This window comes from Poecile atricapillus, chromosome Z (assembly GCF_030490865.1).
Source record: "Poecile atricapillus isolate bPoeAtr1 chromosome Z, bPoeAtr1.hap1, whole genome shotgun sequence".
Classification (NCBI taxonomy): domain Eukaryota; kingdom Metazoa; phylum Chordata; class Aves; order Passeriformes; family Paridae; genus Poecile; species Poecile atricapillus.
Window position 1 is genome coordinate 126,029,006 of NC_081289.1, and position 21,121 is coordinate 126,050,126.

The 21,121-nt window shown below is 35.0% G+C and overlaps 1 protein-coding gene across 3 annotated transcripts in view; it reads right to left on the reverse strand.

Moving 5' to 3' along the window:
* Positions 1-21,121, reverse strand: part of IPO11 (importin 11) — an 80,254-nt gene that overhangs the window by 24,206 nt on the left and 34,927 nt on the right. For all 3 annotated transcript variants that reach the window (XM_058827290.1, XM_058827286.1, XM_058827289.1), the window contains 11 exons: positions 20,292-20,325; positions 20,071-20,111; positions 18,864-18,980; positions 17,391-17,504; positions 16,063-16,178; positions 14,511-14,587; positions 9,689-9,768; positions 9,009-9,089; positions 6,591-6,686; positions 4,962-5,075; positions 3,898-4,019 (listed from right to left, as the gene is read on the reverse strand). In XM_058827290.1, the coding sequence (XP_058683273.1) occupies positions 3,898-4,019; positions 4,962-5,075; positions 6,591-6,686; positions 9,009-9,089; positions 9,689-9,768; positions 14,511-14,587; positions 16,063-16,178; positions 17,391-17,504; positions 18,864-18,980; positions 20,071-20,111; positions 20,292-20,325 (992 nt within the window). The remainder of the gene's footprint in view (positions 1-3,897; positions 4,020-4,961; positions 5,076-6,590; positions 6,687-9,008; positions 9,090-9,688; positions 9,769-14,510; positions 14,588-16,062; positions 16,179-17,390; positions 17,505-18,863; positions 18,981-20,070; positions 20,112-20,291; positions 20,326-21,121) is intronic.

A 21,121-nucleotide genomic window follows, 5' to 3' on the forward strand; every position in this document is an offset into this window, starting at 1 on the left:
CCAAAAATGAGCTTATCCTCAAGGACCACAATTAGTGGCCTATTTTCAAAAGCACTCACTTTGAGTAAAAGTAAACTTGGCAATCTCTCATTCAAGCATGACAGACAAGGTGGAAAAAACACACACCTGTAGAAGGGGAGTACTTAGCTTTCAACATGGTGTCAAATACTACCTGTGGTTACAGTTAGGTATCACTCCAAACTAGGCTGACCATTGACACTTTAATGTTTCCAAAATCTATTTCCATATCCTTACTAGAGAATAAATATTCCCATCACACTTTAGCATCTTTTGGTGTTGTGTTCTACTAAAATACACACAACTGTAGGAATAAAAAAGATACCTACTTTGCTAAAGAAATAATTAAAAACTCTCAATATTATCAAAGAAGGACATGACAAAATACTGTAAAATACTGGCTTTATACTGCAGTAAGCAAGCTAATTATTTCCAGATAGACAAGCAGACAGATATAGGTAGGAGAAGGGGACATAGTACTATTTTAGCCACTTCAGCATCAGCAACTACAACAGATGCTGAAGAGTTCCAAATGCAGAACCGTAGATAGGGTTGGGGTTTTTTTTCCCCACAAAAAATAAGAGGCAGAATGTTGCTACTGACCATATTCACTAGGCACTATTTTAGGGACCAAGGGCACTTCTAGTAAAACTCAACTCAGTCTTGAAGAGTACTCTTGCAGCTGTATGTTCACAAACAAGCCATTAAGGATGTAGACAAGAGCAAATATAACTGAACTATGATAGTAGGAAAATCACGAAATTTGTGAATTTACTCATCCAGGTTACTGTCACATCTTATGTCTCACACTCTAGCTCAAATAAAATTTTCCTCCAGGAAACTTCAAGTCCTTGTGTGTTTTTCAAAAAGCCATTCCTGTTAGAGCTACTGTGTGTCTATGCACACTTTCCTCATGTATTAAATATGGAGACACTGTAATTCCACAAGTGCATCCTTACTGCCTGAATGTTACCAGTCCCACTGTATATACAACAGTTTAAAGACAGAAGTCCTTAACCTGTTTTATGAAACAGTGAGATTTCTTAATAAATGAATGAAAATGCACTAGGATGGATGAGTGATAAACGGGCAGTAGGAATACAAAATATGAAAAATATTGCCAATGCAATGCAATGCAATGCAAAAAAAATGCCAGCATTCATTGACTGCACTTGGACAGCAAAAGTAGATAATTATACAGCTTTTAATTTGGGCAAATCCCTAAGTAATACCAGGAAATTACTGTTCCGTGAAAAGGTGCTGCAACACGCTGATCAGGAAAGCAGCAGTTATTGTTCTTTTTTTAATATTAATTTCTAACCACTAACACAATGTGCAGCTGTGGGAAGATAAACAGGATGCTGGATTGAAAGACATGCGTACACGATTAAAATGCAGCACTACTATTGATACCAAAAGCATGCCATTATGTCTATCTCTGTATGGTACTGCCTAGATGAGAAAATTACAGTGTGGCTAACAATTTGTCACTTTATAACCTGCTTAGTCAAACTAGTCAGCCCAAGAGCCACTGTGAACAACTGCTCTGCAGTCAATCCTGTCTTATCTGCTCTAAAATCCTTCACTCATGACATTGTCAAAGGTGCTGCACTTGAAACAGAAAATTATTTGTGTCAATCTGATTTTAAATTAATAATGATAGAAGTTTTACCTTCCCCTGAAATGCAGGAAGTCCATAGTTCCACATATTTGTGATTATAAACCTGATTAATAACTAGAGAAACACTTAATATCTATTAAGTAATACTACAGTTTACACAGAGAATAAGAGGTCACTGTTTAATACTTTCCCCAACATTTTATCCACAAAACAACTCTGAGGGAAGAATGAGAATACATATTATCTTCATTCTCCCCCCACTATTTTTGTCTACTCCCTCTCTTTCCTCTCTAAAATAATCCAGTGCTTCAGCTATAGGCTAGAGGAAGCAACTGGCAAAAGGAAAAAAAATTCTCAGAAAGTGTTAGACACAGCACTTACAGCAGAATGCTGAAAATCCGAGCTTGCTACACGTACCAATCCTGACCACCACAGAGCAGCAAGCTGAGGAAAGAATCTCACCTTCACCTGTCCCAAAACAGCCCATCAACCATCCACAGAAGACACAATTCTGTGGACTGCCTGTGCAGTCAAGAAATCTTGAACTTGCCTTGGATATCCAAAGTAAAATCTAATCAGGAAACCAGTTAGTGAGGCATTCCAACAGGAAAAATTACTTTAGCTTTTCTTGAAAACACTTATATTAATCAAAACACTTTGTTTAACCACTTTATTATATTTAAAACATTTTGTTTTGCTTCAACTATGCAAACAGACTTGCACAAGAAGCCTACAAATACAGGATACAGCAATTATGCGTAGTATAATCCCTGAGATATAGGAAAATCAGAGTGACTCACATTGTTCTAGTAAAAGAAACAATCAATTGACAGAATCCATTTCACACACTGTCTGAAGGCAAGTTTGGCAGCCTATCAACTGTACAAGTGAAATTTTCATAGCTTTGACATAAATACGTCCACTAAAGAGAGTCTTTTTATTTGAGAAGCAGCTTTCTTAAATTATATGAGTAACTGAAAAATAAAGCTGTCATTTGCAGAAGGCTTTATTATGTTAGGGACTGCCAGAAATAATTGGCTTTTGCAGCAGGAAACCTGGAGCAGCTGAACATAGTTCAAAATAACATGGTTATCTAAAGGAATTTCTTTTTTTTTTCCTTCCTCTCTTTAACAGAAACTTCACAGGAAGACAGATGTACTTCGGCACCTTAAATGTTAGCTAATACCTCTTTACAAACATTTCAAATATACCTATAAACAACATAATACTATTATATTCACTGGGAAAAAACCTCTCATAAAGCAGCTGCTTGGTTCACCTTTAGCTAGATGTTATCCTGACTATCCACCTGACATAAAAGAGGACAATTTTTGTGCATATAAAAAGCAATAAAGCTGCTAAATTACACCTAAGTGTTCCCTGATTTTTTTTTAGATAATGACTACATAGTCCACAGTTTTGACAATACTACATATTCTACAGTTACTAACATAACTTTTAGGATTTGGGATCAACATCTAAATTCCCAGACAACACTTAAAGACTGTTCAGGAAACCTAGCAGACTAAATGTAAACTCATGCAGTCTTGTCTTCCTGAATGTCAAACAGATAAAAATAATCTGAAGGTAACTGTGGACTGAACTGTCACCTAAATGTGTTACACATTGCTTCTAGTATTGACAAGTATGAAGTCAGTATATTCAGCATTTTCATTTAAAACTTTCATTTTCTGTGTATATCCAGCAATGATGATGGCTACTGAAAGGTTAATAGTAAAGTGTGCTTGCTCTAAAATCTATTGTGCAAAAACTGTTTCACAGCAACAACAGAGCCTTTCACAGCAACTTTTTCTTCTATTTAATGTCATAAAGGAGAAAACTAGGATGAAAGTTCAGATCACCTACAACAGGAAAGAAAACTAAACATTGTTCCCTGGAAGGGACACCAAAATAGTAACATGTCAACTAAAGCCACTACTTAATCACAGATGAGAGAAGCAGACAGTTCTAAGTTAATATGAATCAACAATAAAATCTGCAGTGCTGGTTCCTCACTTCTACTAAATGAGATTTCCTATGAAATGGAAGAAAGGCTACTGTATTGCTATGAAGCCAAGTAAGAAGTTAATATAATGTAGTATGAAGTTCTATCTTTTTTAAGTTTCTCTTGGGGGAGAAAAATAGGTAAATAAAACTACTTGTATTGGAATATTTAGCTGCAGAATGGTGAAATACTTTAAAAACCATTCCAAGGACCTTTGAAGCATTCTTCTTTAAGTTACTGTACGTTTGCTTACCTATTCAATGACGGCAAAAGAGAAAGCAATGCCAAAGCAGAAAGTTTTCTTCTTTCTGGCTGAGTGATGTTATCCATGCGATCAACCCACATTTCAATCATGTTACCAAGAATTTGGTCCAACTGCATTGGGAAACACAACATTCCTTTTCAGTTATGAGTGTGTTTAGAGAATAACTTATTTTAATTTTTCTAGCAACTGAAGGTATTATTTAGTCTTGGAAAGACACTATACAGTTGTACACCTGACAGAAGTAACAAGCAACAGGTACTTTTTAAATTTCCTATGACAATGATTCCAGGCCCTGAGCCCTCCATACCACTAGCTGTAACCTAGATGTTTGAAAATCGTTTCATTTATGGAGAGGGAACTAATTCAGGATAGCAAATTATTCAGTTTTCCCCTAACAGTCTCACAGAAACAAAGCACATGGACTTCCTTTGTTTTATCTACGCAGTGACAAATTAAAAAAAAAACCAAAAAACACAGAAAAAAAAACCAACAAAAAAACAAACAAAAAAAAAACCCAAAAAACAACTTCTTGTTATCACTTTGAAAACTGTATTATACCCCAGCAAAGCAAACTACTAAAATGTCACTTAAAGATGTAATAGAACACTTGTAGCAGAAGACCCTCAGTGACTTCACCAGTGGAACTGAAGCACACTGAACCTGATACTCTAGAAACTCAGGGGAGAATGATTAGACCATTCTCCATCCCACAAGACCCATCAAGATGGCACAGGGGAAGAAATTCTTACTCTACAACTGCATGTGAACTAAGGGAGTTTACATGGCTAATTGTCAGATGCAGCAGGAAGAGAATTTAAGAACTATATAAAAATTTTAATGGGATGGTTTAAGTAATTATGGGAACATGTATATGTTATTACAGGATGTTCACGGAAAGGAGAAAAGGAGGGGGAAAAAGCCCCTTTTCAAGATGAACTGGGCATGAGCAAATTTCTTTAGGTCTAAAGAAAGCAAGATTTCCCTAAGTAATACAGCTGAAATACCAAGACAAAAAAAACCCAAAAAGGGCAAAAAAGGACAATAAACCTTACCTCCTGACCCAATTCACATGCCATCTGGCTCAAAAGTAATGAAAAAAACCTTGCATTTTGTAGTAGAACTCTACCCATGATCCCCAGATAAGTAGACATCACCACTGGGTATCTCTGGAACAAAAATAAACCAAAACAAAAGGTGCTTAGCTGAAGTAAAAGAAAAATACTTGCAGCAGCAATACCTCGAAAATACTTGTATGCATCCCTTATGTCTTTAACTAGATTTTAAACTATGAATTGCAATTTAAGAGCATCTAGGAGCAGAAGGCTGAATGAGCAGTCTTAACCAGAATTCTCAGTTCACACAATATGAAAACCATGGCAATTTCAAAGTCAATTTCATCCAAACAGCCAAGCAATTTGCAAGACAATTTGATTTTACTTTAAATTTTAAAACCTGTATCTTAAGGAACTAACAGCTTATTGTACTGCTAAAAAATTACTTTTAAAATTGATTATGGTTCCAAGTTACTGCTTACAATTTCAGTAACATTGAGAACAATTAGTATTTCTGCAGTTATTACTTTTTTTCAGATAGAAACTATAATATATTTGCAAAAAACTAACCTGCGGAAGCCTCAAAATCAACTGGATACAGTAATAAGTTAATAAGTTCATTATCTTTGGTTATTATTTTTAAAAGAAGCTATACATTTTTTCCTATTAAATTCATCACGTAACAATATAACTGTATTTTGTAAAATAGCCTACTTGAAAAACAAAATGCCAACATTTACCTGAAAATGCTAACCTAGATTAACACATTCTGAATAGGGTATAATGAATTTATTAGTCTCAAATTGAAAGACATTTTAATAATCCACTCTCTATCTTTGTGCTTTGAACAGCAAAATGTACTTTGCTATATAGTACTGGCTTAAATTTGGAAATTTTATTCAACTCAGTAATTGGAGCCACATATTGATATTTGAAAGTCTTCAACTGGGAAAAAAGCAAAGGTTTTGATCAAAGAAGTCAGAAAGCTTGAAGAATTCCACCCACTGGTTCCTGCTATAACTGATAGGTTCAACACAGTTAAAGTATATTTGATTTACTCATTTTCATCCAACACAGAAGTTTGTTGAATACAAAGAGAGAAAAACAAGACGTTAAGACATGTAAGCCAGAAAAAATTTAAAGACTGTCTCACACAAACCATTCTCACAACCTTCAGCTCTTCATATTAGCTATGCCAATTAGGAAAAAAGGTCAAGTTGATCTTCTCCTGGTTCAGTTTGTTTTTCTCTGGTCCAGGTACAATTAAAAAGGAATAGTATGTGTCTTTAAAAAAACCCAACAAAAAACTCTTAACACTGACGAAGCATTATACTAATGGCCTAATGTTATAGCTCTTGAAAGTGTTAACAGTGAAGGAACGGTGGAATAGTAGAATAAAATTTGTGCTGTTTTATTAAAACAAACACTACATGACAAAACAAGCAATGGATAGGTTGTTTTTTCTTATGCTACTGTGCTACTTTTACAGACTTTTAAACTAGATGTGAAAAATCTAATAGATGCTCTTAAAACAAGAGTTTTACAACAACAGTATGAAAAACCTGGAGATAATGGAAGGTATTGTCATTTTCCAAAGGAAAAGTAGAGAGCAGTTAAAGTAACTCTTACCTCCCCATCTATAATCCCCCTGAATACTGATGGCAGAAGGGGTTGAAACATTTGAGGACCCAGCACAGGGCTGACTTTTAGGACATTTTCTACAACCTTAAGAACAAGAGCAAATGAGACCATTAGTAAAGTACATTAATAAATCTTAACCAGAAGTTTACAACCATGTGTACTGGTGTACACATATAAAGTGCTCTTAGGATGCTTACCAGCAAACCCCAGCTTGCTGAAACTATTCTTGTAAAACATTCTGCAAACCTCATCTGCATAAATGCACCTGGTGAAAGCTCAATGAAACCCTAGCCAAGCACCACACAAGCTCCCCCATGGCCCAAAGTTGATGAGGCAGTTTGGAAAAAGGGATCTTGTTTTGGTTCCCGGAAAACCAGCATATTGAGGTGGTTGGTATGGTGAAGTACCAGTAGTTCAGAGTGTATTTTCATAGCTTTGTCATGTTTCTTTTTAGAGAAACCACTGATTAGGACCTACTAGCTCTTTGCAGGTGTGCTCTCAGAGGTGCTATTCTGGGTACCTTGCTCTGGTTCCCCGTGTTTAAACTCTTTACCCTTTGTTTCTCAGCTCCTTTTCCCCCCCATGTGCTGTACCCTGAAGTAATTTGTTTTCCTGCTTTCTTCAGTTTTTCTTTTGCCCAGATGTTTGTGCTCTACCCTTGTACCAAGAGAGATGGGAAGATGCTATGAGAATAACAGGCTGAGGGCTCATCACTGTCTTCTAGGTAGACAGTGATGACACATGCATGAAGACACTGATGTGTTTATAAAGCACATAAAGGTATCATAAAGATACCTCACTTAAACACTCTTCATCTCTATTTAATACCACCTCAGAGGAATTTCCACAAGGACCAACTTTTCTGTGCTCTTGACCAATCTCTCCTAAATATTTTTTTCTCCTTTTTGAACCTTGCTCCCAATAATTTCATTTAATACTCTATTTTTCATGTTGAGAAAAGTGTTAAGCAGCTGACCTATCTCAATGCCTCTCAATTTTGTAAACCTTTAATATGCAGAGGTATAAAACAGGCTTATTATATACAGAGGTAAACATAACTTCCTTCACTCATCTTTCTGGGTACTGGAAGTTTTTGTCAACTCCTTTGTTCCTTGCACAATATTTTTAAAGCTTTCATTGTGTCAGGTAATTAGAAAATCAAGACTCAGCAATCTTGCAAAAAATTGTCTTATCAGTCCTAATTAGTATTTTTCAACCTTGTTAATTTATTTACAGTTCTAATGTCTATTTACAGTCCAGCCAAAGCTGTTTGTAGGAAACTATCAGAGAACACCCATGGGTATTTCTGTTCCCAATGCTTATCTAGATTTGGGGGCTTTTTTTTTTTAACAAGTCAGCCTAGTGAAGCCTGACAAAACTTTTGCTTTTTCTAAGAACATTTACAAGGATGACAGCTCAATTATTCCTCTGGAATCAAGAGGGCATATTAGGAAAGTGTTCCAAGTATACTAGACAACTTGTGCAGCTAATGCAAGGCCACACAGGGACTCAACTGAATAAATGATTCTGTATTAGCAGTGTAATTCCATTTTAGAATTCTGATTAAAAGCTGCTGCATAAAACATTTGCCCAGCTACATACTTTAAATAATATTACTATTAGACTGGAATTGACATTTTAAATTTCAGAACTAGAGGCCTTAAGCTCTTCACAGCAGTAACTACAAACAGGGAAGACTATCAACTTCAACAGGTGTTTTCTGTCCTAGATTCTGGAGGCAGTTGTGTGATCCACCAAAGAAATATGTGGGATCCAATTTATATCCTCTATCACATTTACAATTAATTGAATTCAAGTCCAAGTTCTCATAAGCAACACAGAGCAACCACACAGTTAGTGCAACCACTGGAAATGTTAGCAGTAGAACACTACAGCTACTATTCAGTTATCTTTCAATGTATATTCCAACTTTACTTCCTGAAATTCTTCAAAAGACACATTCAAATTATTGTTATTAACATTTCAAAAGCTTAGGAGTTCCACAGCACCATTTGAAGGCTGTGTGAAAATGTAACTTTCTGGTGCTTTGACAAACCTTTAGCTACTTTATTTAAGTAGTTATACCATTACAACAGCAACTTACGCAAAGGCAAACAAAGACTCAACTCTGTGACGGGTATAAATGGAAGTACGGTACACAAAGGAATTTCATGGAGACGACATACATACAACATTCAATAAAGATTGGAAAAGTTTGCTCTACACTCACTAGGTGTCAACACACATGCACAAGCTTCAAATAAGTAGTTAAACCACCACTGATAGGTTAACTTCAATGTCAAATTCTGCTACGTGCATTGGTTTCTTCTACATGTTCTAAATTCTACTTGAAAACATTGTATGTAGAGAGCTGAGCCTCTGGATATTACTTTCATTATACTCCACCTTTAAAACTTGAACTTGACCTTCAGTAGTTATGTCCTTCAAAAGCTCACAAAATGACCGACATAAGTCAGCAGCATACATCTGAAATAAAATAAAAAAGAAGGTACTATGCAATATATTTTATATATTTGTATCTATTTCAAAACTCAATTCCTTTTGATTTACACATGCCTAAAGACCCAGTTTCTCTTCATAGATCACATCTGCTAAAATGTTCATCATTCTAAACCAATTAAAATCTAATCTAAGCATTTTGTTGCATTTTTAACATTGCAGGACATTTAAACAATCAATCTCAAAGAATTTTCTAATGAAGAAGGTATGACAACAAGGCATAACATCTCTATTTCAACTCTTGATAGAATGTTTATTCATAATTTTAATCTGGTATGGTAATTAGAGTAAACTGTTATTATTCAACATAGGACCTTTTCAGATATCAAACTACTAAATCAATCCCCACAAAGCATCAATTCTAAATAATAATATTTCTCAAATCTGAGTGTCCACCATGCACCATAAAGAGCTAACATTAGAACAGTATGTTTGTATGCACACAAATTAATACAAGTATAAATGTTTGTGTGTACAGTATTTTCTAAGATGAGAGAAAAAACAGTTTGCCAGTAAGGAACTGAGATGCTAATATGGATCTTTATATAATGGTACTAATAACATACCTGCAAAAATTCAGATGATGATAAGAAAATATAAGCATTGATGATCTTAAAGCAATTTTTGAGGTTTTCTGAACTCAGCTCTGGAAAAAACAGAAATCACAGTTCAGAATCTGATCACCAAACTGAAGTACAACCAAGATGATTTGCTTCTCCAAGTCTTTTTCCTCTTGCAGCTTGTAGTGCCAGATATCAACAAGTAAAAAAAATATCTTGGATCCAGTGCCAGTCAGGTTCTCTCTCCCTGCAGAGACAAGTACAGAAGTCGGATGACAGCTCTTGTGCTCAAACGGAAGCACAAGAAGTCCTCCAACCTCAAAAGCCAGCAGTATTTAAAAACAAAAAACAATTGAACAAAAGTCACATTTTGGATGTAATACTGGGTTAAGAAGATATTGAAGACAGAAAAAATGAAACATGTACTTTAGAGACTTGCAATTACTGATAAATGGTCTCTCTCACACTGAGTCAGTAAATGCTGAGCAGAAAGAATAAAATAAAGATTGCAGTTCTGCTCTTCTGACCCAGATGCCATACCAAATGGCATTGAGCTGACACACACTGAGCTCTGGGGCACAGTTTGAGTGTTTCAGTAAAGAGAGCATACCCATCTAAGGGATAGATGCACACAGAGGATGATATACAGCAGAAGCTTGAAGGGAGGAAAAAAGATACATCCTCACTCATTACCTGTAAGAGTGTTTAAGAAAAAAAGACATATCGCTCTGGAACATGTATAAGCAAAACAAAAAGTTTCAAAGTTTAACATGAATGTTGATACTAGTGCAGAAAGTCCACATTTTATAAAAACAAGGCAAAAGACCGAAAAAGGGATAATTTCTTTAAAAACCAGTTTGGGAGACAAACTATTCCTGGTAAAAGACGCAGACCTTAGCACCATTGAGGCAACAGGAAAATATTTTTACATTAATTTTAAAATAAAATTACTTTCCCAGATGAAGCAAGCATCAGACTTCATAAGTTTCCCATGGCTTAGATGAAAGCAGCTGTACAAAAGTGTGGCTTTCATCCAGTGGTATTAACTATACTACTAAAACCAATTATCACCATGACCATGGCTGCTTCTCCATCATAACATCTGTGTAGTTCTGAGGAGGTTCAACAGATTTTCCTTTTTTCTCCACCCATGAGGTAGAACATTAGTGTTCTTCCATTTGATATGGCCACTGATATTACATGACATGAATACATTTGTATGCCATGTCATATCTTGTAATCATTTATTATGAGTATTTTTGTCTACTGACTTGAAAAGAGATGACCTCTCAATCCAAAATGCTCATCAAAAGATTCCAAGGTATCTATGAGTTTAGCTTTAGTAGCACATTACTACAGTTACATACTGAGCTCTCCTTAGAGGTCTGCATTTGTGTTTTTATCTTTACTGGGCGAAATCATACTTGAAGTTTTGGACACTGAAACAAGGAGACAAATTCAAAATAAATGGTCATATAAACAGGAAGTACTACTAAGTTTTCGATAACTTTCCACTCTGTGATTCTGTGAGAATTGATAAAAGGTAATAAAATGTGTGTACTGCAAAACTGTACTTCAGGTCAAAATGAAAACAGGTATGACAGATGCAATGGAAATGACAAAACTTCCATCGCATCTGCAGCTCACAGTTTAGCAAAATTTTCTATAAAGATCTCATGTTCAACTAACTACATTTAGAAGCTAATTATACATCAATTCTCTTGCCAGGTTTTCCTGAATCAAACATTTTTTTTTAAATTTATTAATGTACTCCTTTGAGTTTTGTTAGGATCAGAGGAGTTAGTCCAGTTCCAGTAACCTGTTTTTTGCCAGTACCTTTACAAATACAGCATGTGCACATTAAACTTGATGCTTCTTGGAATAGGTACGTTTAGATTTTGACCATATTCCCAACCTTAAATTGTATCAGATTCAAATGTTATTTTAAGCAGCCTCAGTGCAGAAATGCTTCCATCCTCAGATAATTAGTGTATTTCTCCATTCCGCATTATTCATTACATTGAAAGAGATGTATTAAAGAGACTGTGCAATCTCTCTACAGGGCAATTACTTTCAACAGAGTTGAAATGGGTAGCAGCAGTGCTTAACTGAAAACAAAGTATGACAATTATGCTGTGAATTATTATTGTACATCAGTGATAGATAGCACCATAGTCTTTGAAGGTCAGTCACTTAGGCAAGTGAAGTCAAGCCTTCATATGAACTGCAACACTCTGCTCCTGAAGGCAAATCTAATTGACTTGTGTAACTCCTCTGTCAAGCACTTCCAACACCAGTAGTATCCTGAAATGGGTACAAAAGGATCTTTTCATAAGGACAATTCTATCTGAAAGGGAACAATTACAAATTATTTTCAGATTAGTTAAAAAAGATAAATCAAATACGTATATCTGTCTATCTTTCCCCTTCAAGTTCAAAAATCTCACGTGTGAATTCTTCCTTCCCTGCCCTCCAGCTCTTCTACTAGTTCATCCATGTTGACCTCTGACATATTTTCTGAATGTCTTACATGCTGATGTAGAAGCTAAGCATACCAGAAATACAGTTACATTACTTGTATATTACAGTAATTTCATTCACTAAAAATAAATTCAGAAAACAAAGGTCAGGAGGTTAATATTCCTTACATCGTATTTTCAAGAACTAATTTTCTGGAGCATCTTGTTGCTACTTCTCTACCCTACTCCAAAAGATGTAAGCACAGTAGTTACCTATTTAGAACTTCCCTTCACATCATCTGTCTTTTGATGACTTCATCATCCAGAAATCCACTGAAAACCAGTCTTGGAGAGATTATCTTTTTTGCTTTATCTCAGACATTTAAGGCACACAAGACTTTGCAATTTTGACTTCTCAGTTAAAACACCTTGTTCTGACAGCTACATCATCACGTTAAGAAGGACAGAAGAGTCTGACCATAAGTGTTGAAAGTTTCAGCTGAATACTGGTAGTGGTGTACTGGAAAAACTCTGCTACAGGTTTAAGACTGAACAGTTATTTAATTAACTAGCACAGCTGATCATCACTGATCGATACATTCTCTTTTGCAAGATGCTGCACCTTAAACTGTACTGTTGCACTTGATTTATGTGAAGAAGATTCAAGTGTCCTGAATGCAGCAGCTCCCTGAGGGGTAGCAGACAGCAGTATTGTACTGGTTTTCTAACTACCATGTTTTAAAATAAGGTTAGCACTAATCCAAAATTCCAGCTCTGTTTAAGCATTGTGATACCACGGCTGTGTCATGTGAATGATCCATATTTTGCATCAAAATTTTTGACCAATATGACACTCAGAAAAACAGTATCTCAGAAAAGCTCTGAGGAAGTAAAGTAGTAGAGCAGCCTGTAGGATGAAATCACTCTGTGATTACACATCAGCTGCTGTGTTTTTGCCACTCACTCCAAACCCTGATTAAAAAAGAAAGTTTGACATAAGCATGTTTCCAGGCTTGTCCTAAAGAAACCCTACGCAGCTTAACTGAATTACTGACTCTACAAGTATCATACAGCTTTCATTTTTCAGAATAAGTAACTTCACTTGAGAATGTAATTTTTTTCCAAAGGAGAGCATCACTATTCTGCAGGATTCATCCACAAAACAAGGAAATTACTACAAGTATAGAATATTCCAGAATGCCTTTTTAAGAAAAGTTTGCCAAGGTTTCCATTTCTACTTCTCTCTACTCTGAAAAGTATCACATGAGGACTGGGGAGAAAATATCAGTGGCAAACAAACAAGCCACAAATACATAGTATTTCTGAATTTAACTCGAGCGAACTAGCAGTGTGACAAACCATGAAAATCACAGCCATTCATACAGAACAGGCATCCTGCAGTAGACACCACCTCTGATTGACACAGAACAAGAAGGTGGAAGGGCAGGTGTATAGCTATGGATGATGACAACACTAAGGACTCAGCAGCTACAGAATTTTAATGGTAGCTGTGGAGTATTTAACCATAAAGGCACTACTAAAAAGAGCATTTGTCATTAGAGATCTTGTATACGAAGAAAAATAACCTTGACATCACCTCGCAACTACCTAACAAGACTAACTTTCTACTGACCAGTAGAAACAAAACATTAAGTCCTGAAAACAATTATCAATTAAGAAGCTAACTTCTGTAATTCTGTGAACACATTTCTCTAAAATAATTAACCCATTTGCTATATTCATGTTGAAACGTCAAAAGTGCAGCTGAAGATCTAAACGCAAAGATATTAACATAAAATTAAAATCTCAGAATTTTTATACTTCATTTAATTATGAAGCAAAAGCACTTAAAGTATCAGTATTTCCTAAGCCTTGAATCCTAATTTTAAGTTTATATTTTGCCAACAGACTGCTGTTTTTTATTTCAGTGCTTGACCCAAATGTTTATAGACATATTCAGTTATTTTGAAAACATCCTATATTGTTATTATCTGAATGAGGGAAAAGATAATAACTTCATTCTGGCTGTAAGCAGAACAGGCAAGTATTCCATATAAACAGTATCAGAAACACTTGGTACATTTGGTGTTAAATATCAGAAACTTCTTAAAATAACCTCTGAAATGATAAACTGAAATTTGTCTTATCTTTCAGGCACAGCAGCTCAAATTTATTAAAAAAGAGAACTAGGGTAAGTAGATCATAAATATTAAAAAAGATGAGAAAGTCAGACAACAAAAACCTGTTCCTCAATTTCTGTTACAATTTTGCAAACTCCATTAGTACCTGCAGCCACAGGAGCATTGCTTAGTGCATGAACAACAAGCTGCAGGAGAAAAACCATGAAATTTTATTAGTGAAAGGCTTACCAAGAAGGGCAGACATATTCTGAAATATTCTCAGGAGTTCTGGAGTAAGACATGGACTATTCTCCAGTGTCACTAACCTAAGAACAGATTAAGCAAAATATTTCAGATGTTGTACGAGTAACATTAAGCAATAATTTTGACAGATGTAAACATTTTAACTTCCAGTAACCATCTGTATTATCAACAATGTGTAACGATTACCAGAAGCATACTTCACCCAGAGCAATACTCCTTACAACACACTTATCAGGTCTTGCAAAAGTAGGAAAACAAAGAAAAACATGCTACTGTCTTTTTATAAAGACAACAGAAGCTCTGAAATGCGACCGTGAGAATGTCTGAGTAGCTAACCCGGGAACTTGGAGAAGGTGGGTAGAGAGGGGTATTTACAGTGCAAGGACAACATGTATTCTATGCCTCAACGGAGAAACTGTCATGGACCAGCTCACATGTTTACATTATTTTTACATCTGAAATGATACAATGATTACCAGATATTGTTTATAACATTTTAAAATTACTGAGATTTGAAAACAGTAGTTATAAATTAAGCTCGTATTTAAAACCACAACAACAAATTCCTTTTTTTCTTCTATATTTTAGGCATGGGTCTACCATACATCTGGTTACATGAAATATCTTAGTTGTTTTCCTGCTCTTGGTTCAAACCCTTGGAGTCCTAACTGTCTCTGCCAGCTCTCCACATTTCTCTAATGCTCTAGGACATCTTAAAATATCATTCTTCTGCACAGACATCAAAAGAGCAATCTCAAGATCAGTATTATTAAGAAGACATAAAAGTTCTGAATTGATACATGTAAAAGGCCCCTATGCTAAATTTTTGAAAAGGACTTTGACTTGGTGCCAACAGCATTATAAATCTCAGTTTTGCTATATATGGAACAGATCATTTGTAGATTAAGTATTTGTAATTGAAATGCTCATTTTCAATTTAGATCAAAGGAATCATTCACTATTTTAAGACAAACTCTACGTATTCCTATTTTTCAGAATTTGGTCCAGGTAACCATTCTCCCCTCTTATAGCATCAGCTGCACCAGAAACAAATAAATCAGGCTCATGGGAAACTGAGCACCGTGTCACTTCTTGTTTTATGTTCAGTCACCAAACAGCCCAAGATAAAGAAAGTAACTTCTACATTTTATCCTTTTAATGACATCTCTTCCTGCAACCAGTTCTGATCCATTGGCTCACTGTTCTCCCAAAGTCAAACACACCAAACTGTTAAATTAGCACGCACATTATAGAGTGTCTAGACCTTTTGTCTTGCTGTTCATTATCACTACAGAGTAGTATCTTCAGTATCAACTGCCTGAAAATGAATAATAGAAGAAACACAACTAGAAACAGCTGAGTATGTAAATTTCCTAACCTCCTGTCTTCTGAGAAAAGGTGTGATGATATAGGTGATGTCAAGGTAAGGTAACAAGAATATATCAATTTCAATATTCTAAGCTTTTTACAACATTTTTCTTCCAGGAATACAAAGCCAACTGTTTTAAAATTAGAAATAGAAAGAAAACATTCTTACCACAGCTCTAAACCATCTTCCAGAAGATAGACATGTGGAGGCTGAGAAACATCTGTACTTAGTTGGATAACTGGAAGTAGAAAAGGGTAGAGATTTTTGCTGTCTGCTCCCAATCCCTACAAAATAAGAAAAATGTAAAATATGTTAAAAAGCCTTAAAGCAAGCATTTCAAAAATAGCATGGAAAATATCTACACTGCTGTTACATTCACATATAAACATGCATTCAAGAAATCAAAGGTTGACCTTGCTTCCATTTCATGCAGTAAAATAGTCTGATATTCCTAAGCTTTCTCTCAACATGTCTTGAGAAAGTTATGTTTTTTGAAAACAGCCCAACAGTCTGCAAGAAAAAATGATAAAGAACGTGCATTCCTACAAAAAACATTTACTGGTCATTGTCTTTCTTGGAGAAGTCATTAGTCTAACAAACAACAAATGACTAAGAGCTGAATGTTTTACAGGTGAAGAAAAGAATTACTGTTTGGTTCTTATAATTTACAAAACCATTTGATATATTCTAATATTCAGGAGAAGGGTTTGTTTTCATAGCTACACAAAGATTCACAGACTGATGACAGTGATTCAGTTTCTAAACAATCCATGAGACTTTTGAACAATGAAAAGTAAATTTGGAACAACTGCAAATTACTGAACAGCATTACAAAATACTGTAATATTAATACCTAAGAGAACTGAAGCTAGTGGAATGCTGAACTTGTATAATTCCTGCATTTTGATAACGGAAAATTTAAAATTACTTGATATTTCTAAGTTGCAGCTTCTTTGTGGATTTATCTACTTACTTAAACAATTATGCCTTAAAAGATTCTTCTACAAATCTGTATTCTACAAATACACCAAGAGATACACCTTTTGTAAAAAAATACTCATACTTTAGTCTCCACAGGGGACAGAAAGAAGAATTTCCACTATTGGTTTATGGTAAAAATCTATTTCCTCTTTATTTCAAGTTATTCAACTTTGGAAAGAACCTTTATTTCTTCTTTTATAATATTTGTCATTTCCCTTTCACTTTCTCTCCAATGTTAACCTCTACAATATCATCCTTTTAAGTCATGCATTTCCACAAGTTCGAGACTGCCCTCATATTAAGTCTGCTCCTGTACAGACACTGTCCTAGGAGCACTTGGTCACTGCTAGTCCTAATACATTTTCTCTGAGATGCAGCAGGGGTTGGAGAAAGTAGTGTGTTTAATATAGTCTGTATTAAAGAAGTAGTTAAGACCATGGATTCTGCAGGCAATGTAACTGTTTTACCATCAAGAGAGAACTGAGGACAATGTTTATGTGACTCAGATTCCTTACCTGGACGAGATGGATTAGGGTGGTTAGAATGGCACATCGTAGCATATTGTGCTCCTCACTCTGCTTCCAAAGGAGTGGTAAATACTGAACCAAACATCCTACGTATGGTCGTATCTAAAGTTCAGAACATAAATTCATTTCTTAATATGTGAAATGAGATGAATAATTTATCCAAAGCATAGTTTCTGAACTCTGAATAAAAACACAGAGTTTGCTTGAATCTTTCTAAAACACTGTATTCTTTACTCTGTGACTGAAGTAACTTCTGACTGCAGAGTAGGCTGAAAAGAACATATTACTTAGGGTGACATCTGTGCTTGGCAATCAAGCTTATGTAGTAAATAGAACACAAAAAATATTTAAAACTTGATATGCAGAAATATATTCATATTAGTATATTCTTCCCTTAGGATTCCTAAACAACAGAATTCTTTAAAACCAGAAACAGTCCCAGAAGGGAAAAAAAATACAAACCAAAAAGCAAGCTGAATAACCTCGGGAGCCATTAAGCCTCTGAGCAGCAGTTAGACTATGTACCTTTCAGAGATATGTCCTAGCCTGTATTTTTTTCTACCGGGGTCTTCACTTCTAAAAGGTTAATCTATTTGTCTTAGAAAGTATTTAATTAGGAATTAACCTACACATATACAAGGGTTCTTAATTTGTTTTTAGTGCTGCTTCTCTAAACTGCTTCTCTAAACTGCAGGGATATCTGCTGTCATGCAGATTTTTCTACAAGGGATAATTATGAAAGTTTCACCTGGCTCTCAGACAGGATTACTTATAGAAAGATGAGGTAAATTCAAAAACAGGCATTATCTTTGTCCTTAACACAGTAATACTAAAAAAAAAACCCACCCAAACTAAACCCGCCACAAGAAAACCTGAGACAAAAGCAGTCAACTATTCTTTGCTTAATCCTGCAAAACCACCTTCAAATTCTTTATGCAAAAAGTTGAAGGACATACTTTAACACTAAAGTACTGAGCATTAATAATGTGAATTTGAAGCCTGTCATGCAGTTAAGGAGAGTGCTGTAGAGACAACTCTGACCCATATCAGCAGCAACAAAAAATTACAAATTTAGCTGCACACCCCCTATGAGTGCAAAGCATTTTTTCCCAAAAATATCTTTTTTAAGATGCAAGATAGATTAAAAAATTAGTTCAAATATGAGACAGAGTAAATCACAAATGAAAAAATGAAATTGCAAGAAATGCCACAAGACGTAAAAATCCTTAGGCACTCTAAAAGCTGATTCAATACAAAAAATAGAGTAACTTTAGAAAAATAAATTAACATTTTACACAAAAGAAAAATGAGAATTGAAAAGAGGACCAAGTAATGCCAACAGTGCAGGCATCTCTGACAACAACATCCAGTCTATTAATTGATGACATTTTCCTTCCACAACAAGTCTTCCTGTGTGTTCTTGGCACAAAGCTAAAACTGAAATACATATTAAAAAAATACCTGCATATTGACTCTTTCAATCACACAGGACAGAACATGAAGAACATGCATTTTGGTGTCACATTGTGTTACTTCCTGAAGTAGCTGAAAGAGCAATGTAAACATGGACTCCAGATACTAAAAGAAAAATAAAGAATTACAGATTAGAGCATCAAAAATATAACTGGTCACATGAACTGGTAATTTTCTAGTATGCTTAAAACTCTAAGATACTCATAAACTCTGAAAAACACTTAAAAAAAGTGTGCAGAATGTTACCCTTTCACTTGGAAAAAAGCACATTAGCCAATCACTGCCTAAGCGAGGTAAAAAAATTCAGATACACTCCTACATATCAGTTCAAACATGATCAGTTTGAATGTATACCATTTTCAAGTTTTGATAAGCATTAATATGATTTCACAGGTAAAACAGGCTGTTTCTCAAGAAGGAGCACTTCTTAGAGTCAAACCAAAGGTACAGTCTTCCAGCCTTTGGGCCAACAGATGAAGGTTGAACTGAAAAAGATATCCTAGAAAATTCCAGTGTTTACAGTCTGATGCAGATGCACTCTGCATTTTCAGTTCATCTGTTTTCAGTTGAGTTGAAATTAACATGAAGTCAAAATGAAATGAGAAGAAACATCTGCTAAATTTGAGTGACCAAAACAAAACTTTGCTGTACTTATCTCTTTCCACTGTTTATTTAATGACAACAGTAATGACCATGGTAAAAAACACTAATATAGAAGAACCAAAAAGCGGTGCCTTTTTAAGGCACTACTGCAACCACACACTTGCATTTAATATTTTTAAGAAGCAGCAGGTTGGAAAGTACTGAGTGAAACAGACATGTGGGAAAGCCACAGTGTCCTGGAGATGTATTTGTTAGACACAGTTTTAATATTTTCTTATCATAAAGAAACCTAGTATCTGGCAACACCCCCTATACAGAGCACTAAACACACTGCTATGAAGTTATACCATAATACTACACATTATATAAATTATAGCATAATACTACACATTAGTAACTTTAACACATTAGTATCTACACATTAGCAACCTTGACAGCAGCAGTGTGAGTATACATTTTGGTCTGTAAAGACTGAACATACAATACAAACATAAATCACTAAACAACATAGTTCAAAGTGAAACTTGAAAGTATTTTTCCCTGCTTTTCTCTATGAATATGTCTACTCTTCAGAATATATAAATGCTCTTACTGGTAAGAACTGGTCAGTTCTGAACTCAAAGTCATCTACAGGTAAACAAACATTAAGGAAAAATAATACAGACTGCAGATAGATACCAAGACTCAAATGAACAAGTATTTCATGGATACTCAAAAAATATAATGTGAAGAATAAGGAGTAAGTTTAAATTTTATTGTTTTCCAGTAACTCAGAATTAAGAACTAATCAAACAGCTTTGCAAGAAAGGATATTTAACTTCAGTGTCGTAGCTGTCTCAATACGGACCTGAAAGACAGAAATCAAGAAGCATCATGCATTTGTCCACTAAACATTTTCATTATCCACAGAGTACCTGACAGTGTTAGATCACTTGATGTTTTGGCAACGGAATCATTCTCTGTGTTCCATCATCCTCTAAGAAATGCAGTTAGTTCATTTCATTTACTTTCATTTCAGTATCTTTTACATTTTATTTGTCATTGCTGAAGTGGTAGAAATTAAAAAGCTACTGAGACAAAACCTTCAAGCACAATAAATAATTAAATGAGAAGATATCTATCAAGACTGTGATAAAAACTCTTGCAATAGAGGAGGAGTTTTACTTAGAATTATCTCCTGTCAACCAAGAAGCACAGAATCAAATAAATTCAACAAGTTAGACTGTTCTTCCTGTAGATGCTTACAACAGCCTTAGAAAACATTAAATAAAAACAGCTGACACGAAACACACCCTTCTCTGCTAAAGTTGCCTGGAATCACAGAAATTATTGTTATGACTGGCAATTACTAACTAACATGCATCTACCAAACTAGCCAAGGTCATTTTTTTTTGTAGGCTGCTAGCCTAGTTTGTTTAAAAATAAAAACAAAACAAACAAAAGTAAAACCAGCATCTCAACTTCATCTCACCTGCTGGTAAAATAAAGTTGTAGCTTTAAACTACAGATTTGTACTCAAGCAGTTTAGCAACCAATGTCATTCATCATATCCTGTTAGCAGGTAACTTTAATGCCTAAATAATCATAGAATCACAGAATCATTACAGATGTAAAAGACCTTTAAGATCATTCAGTCCAACCAC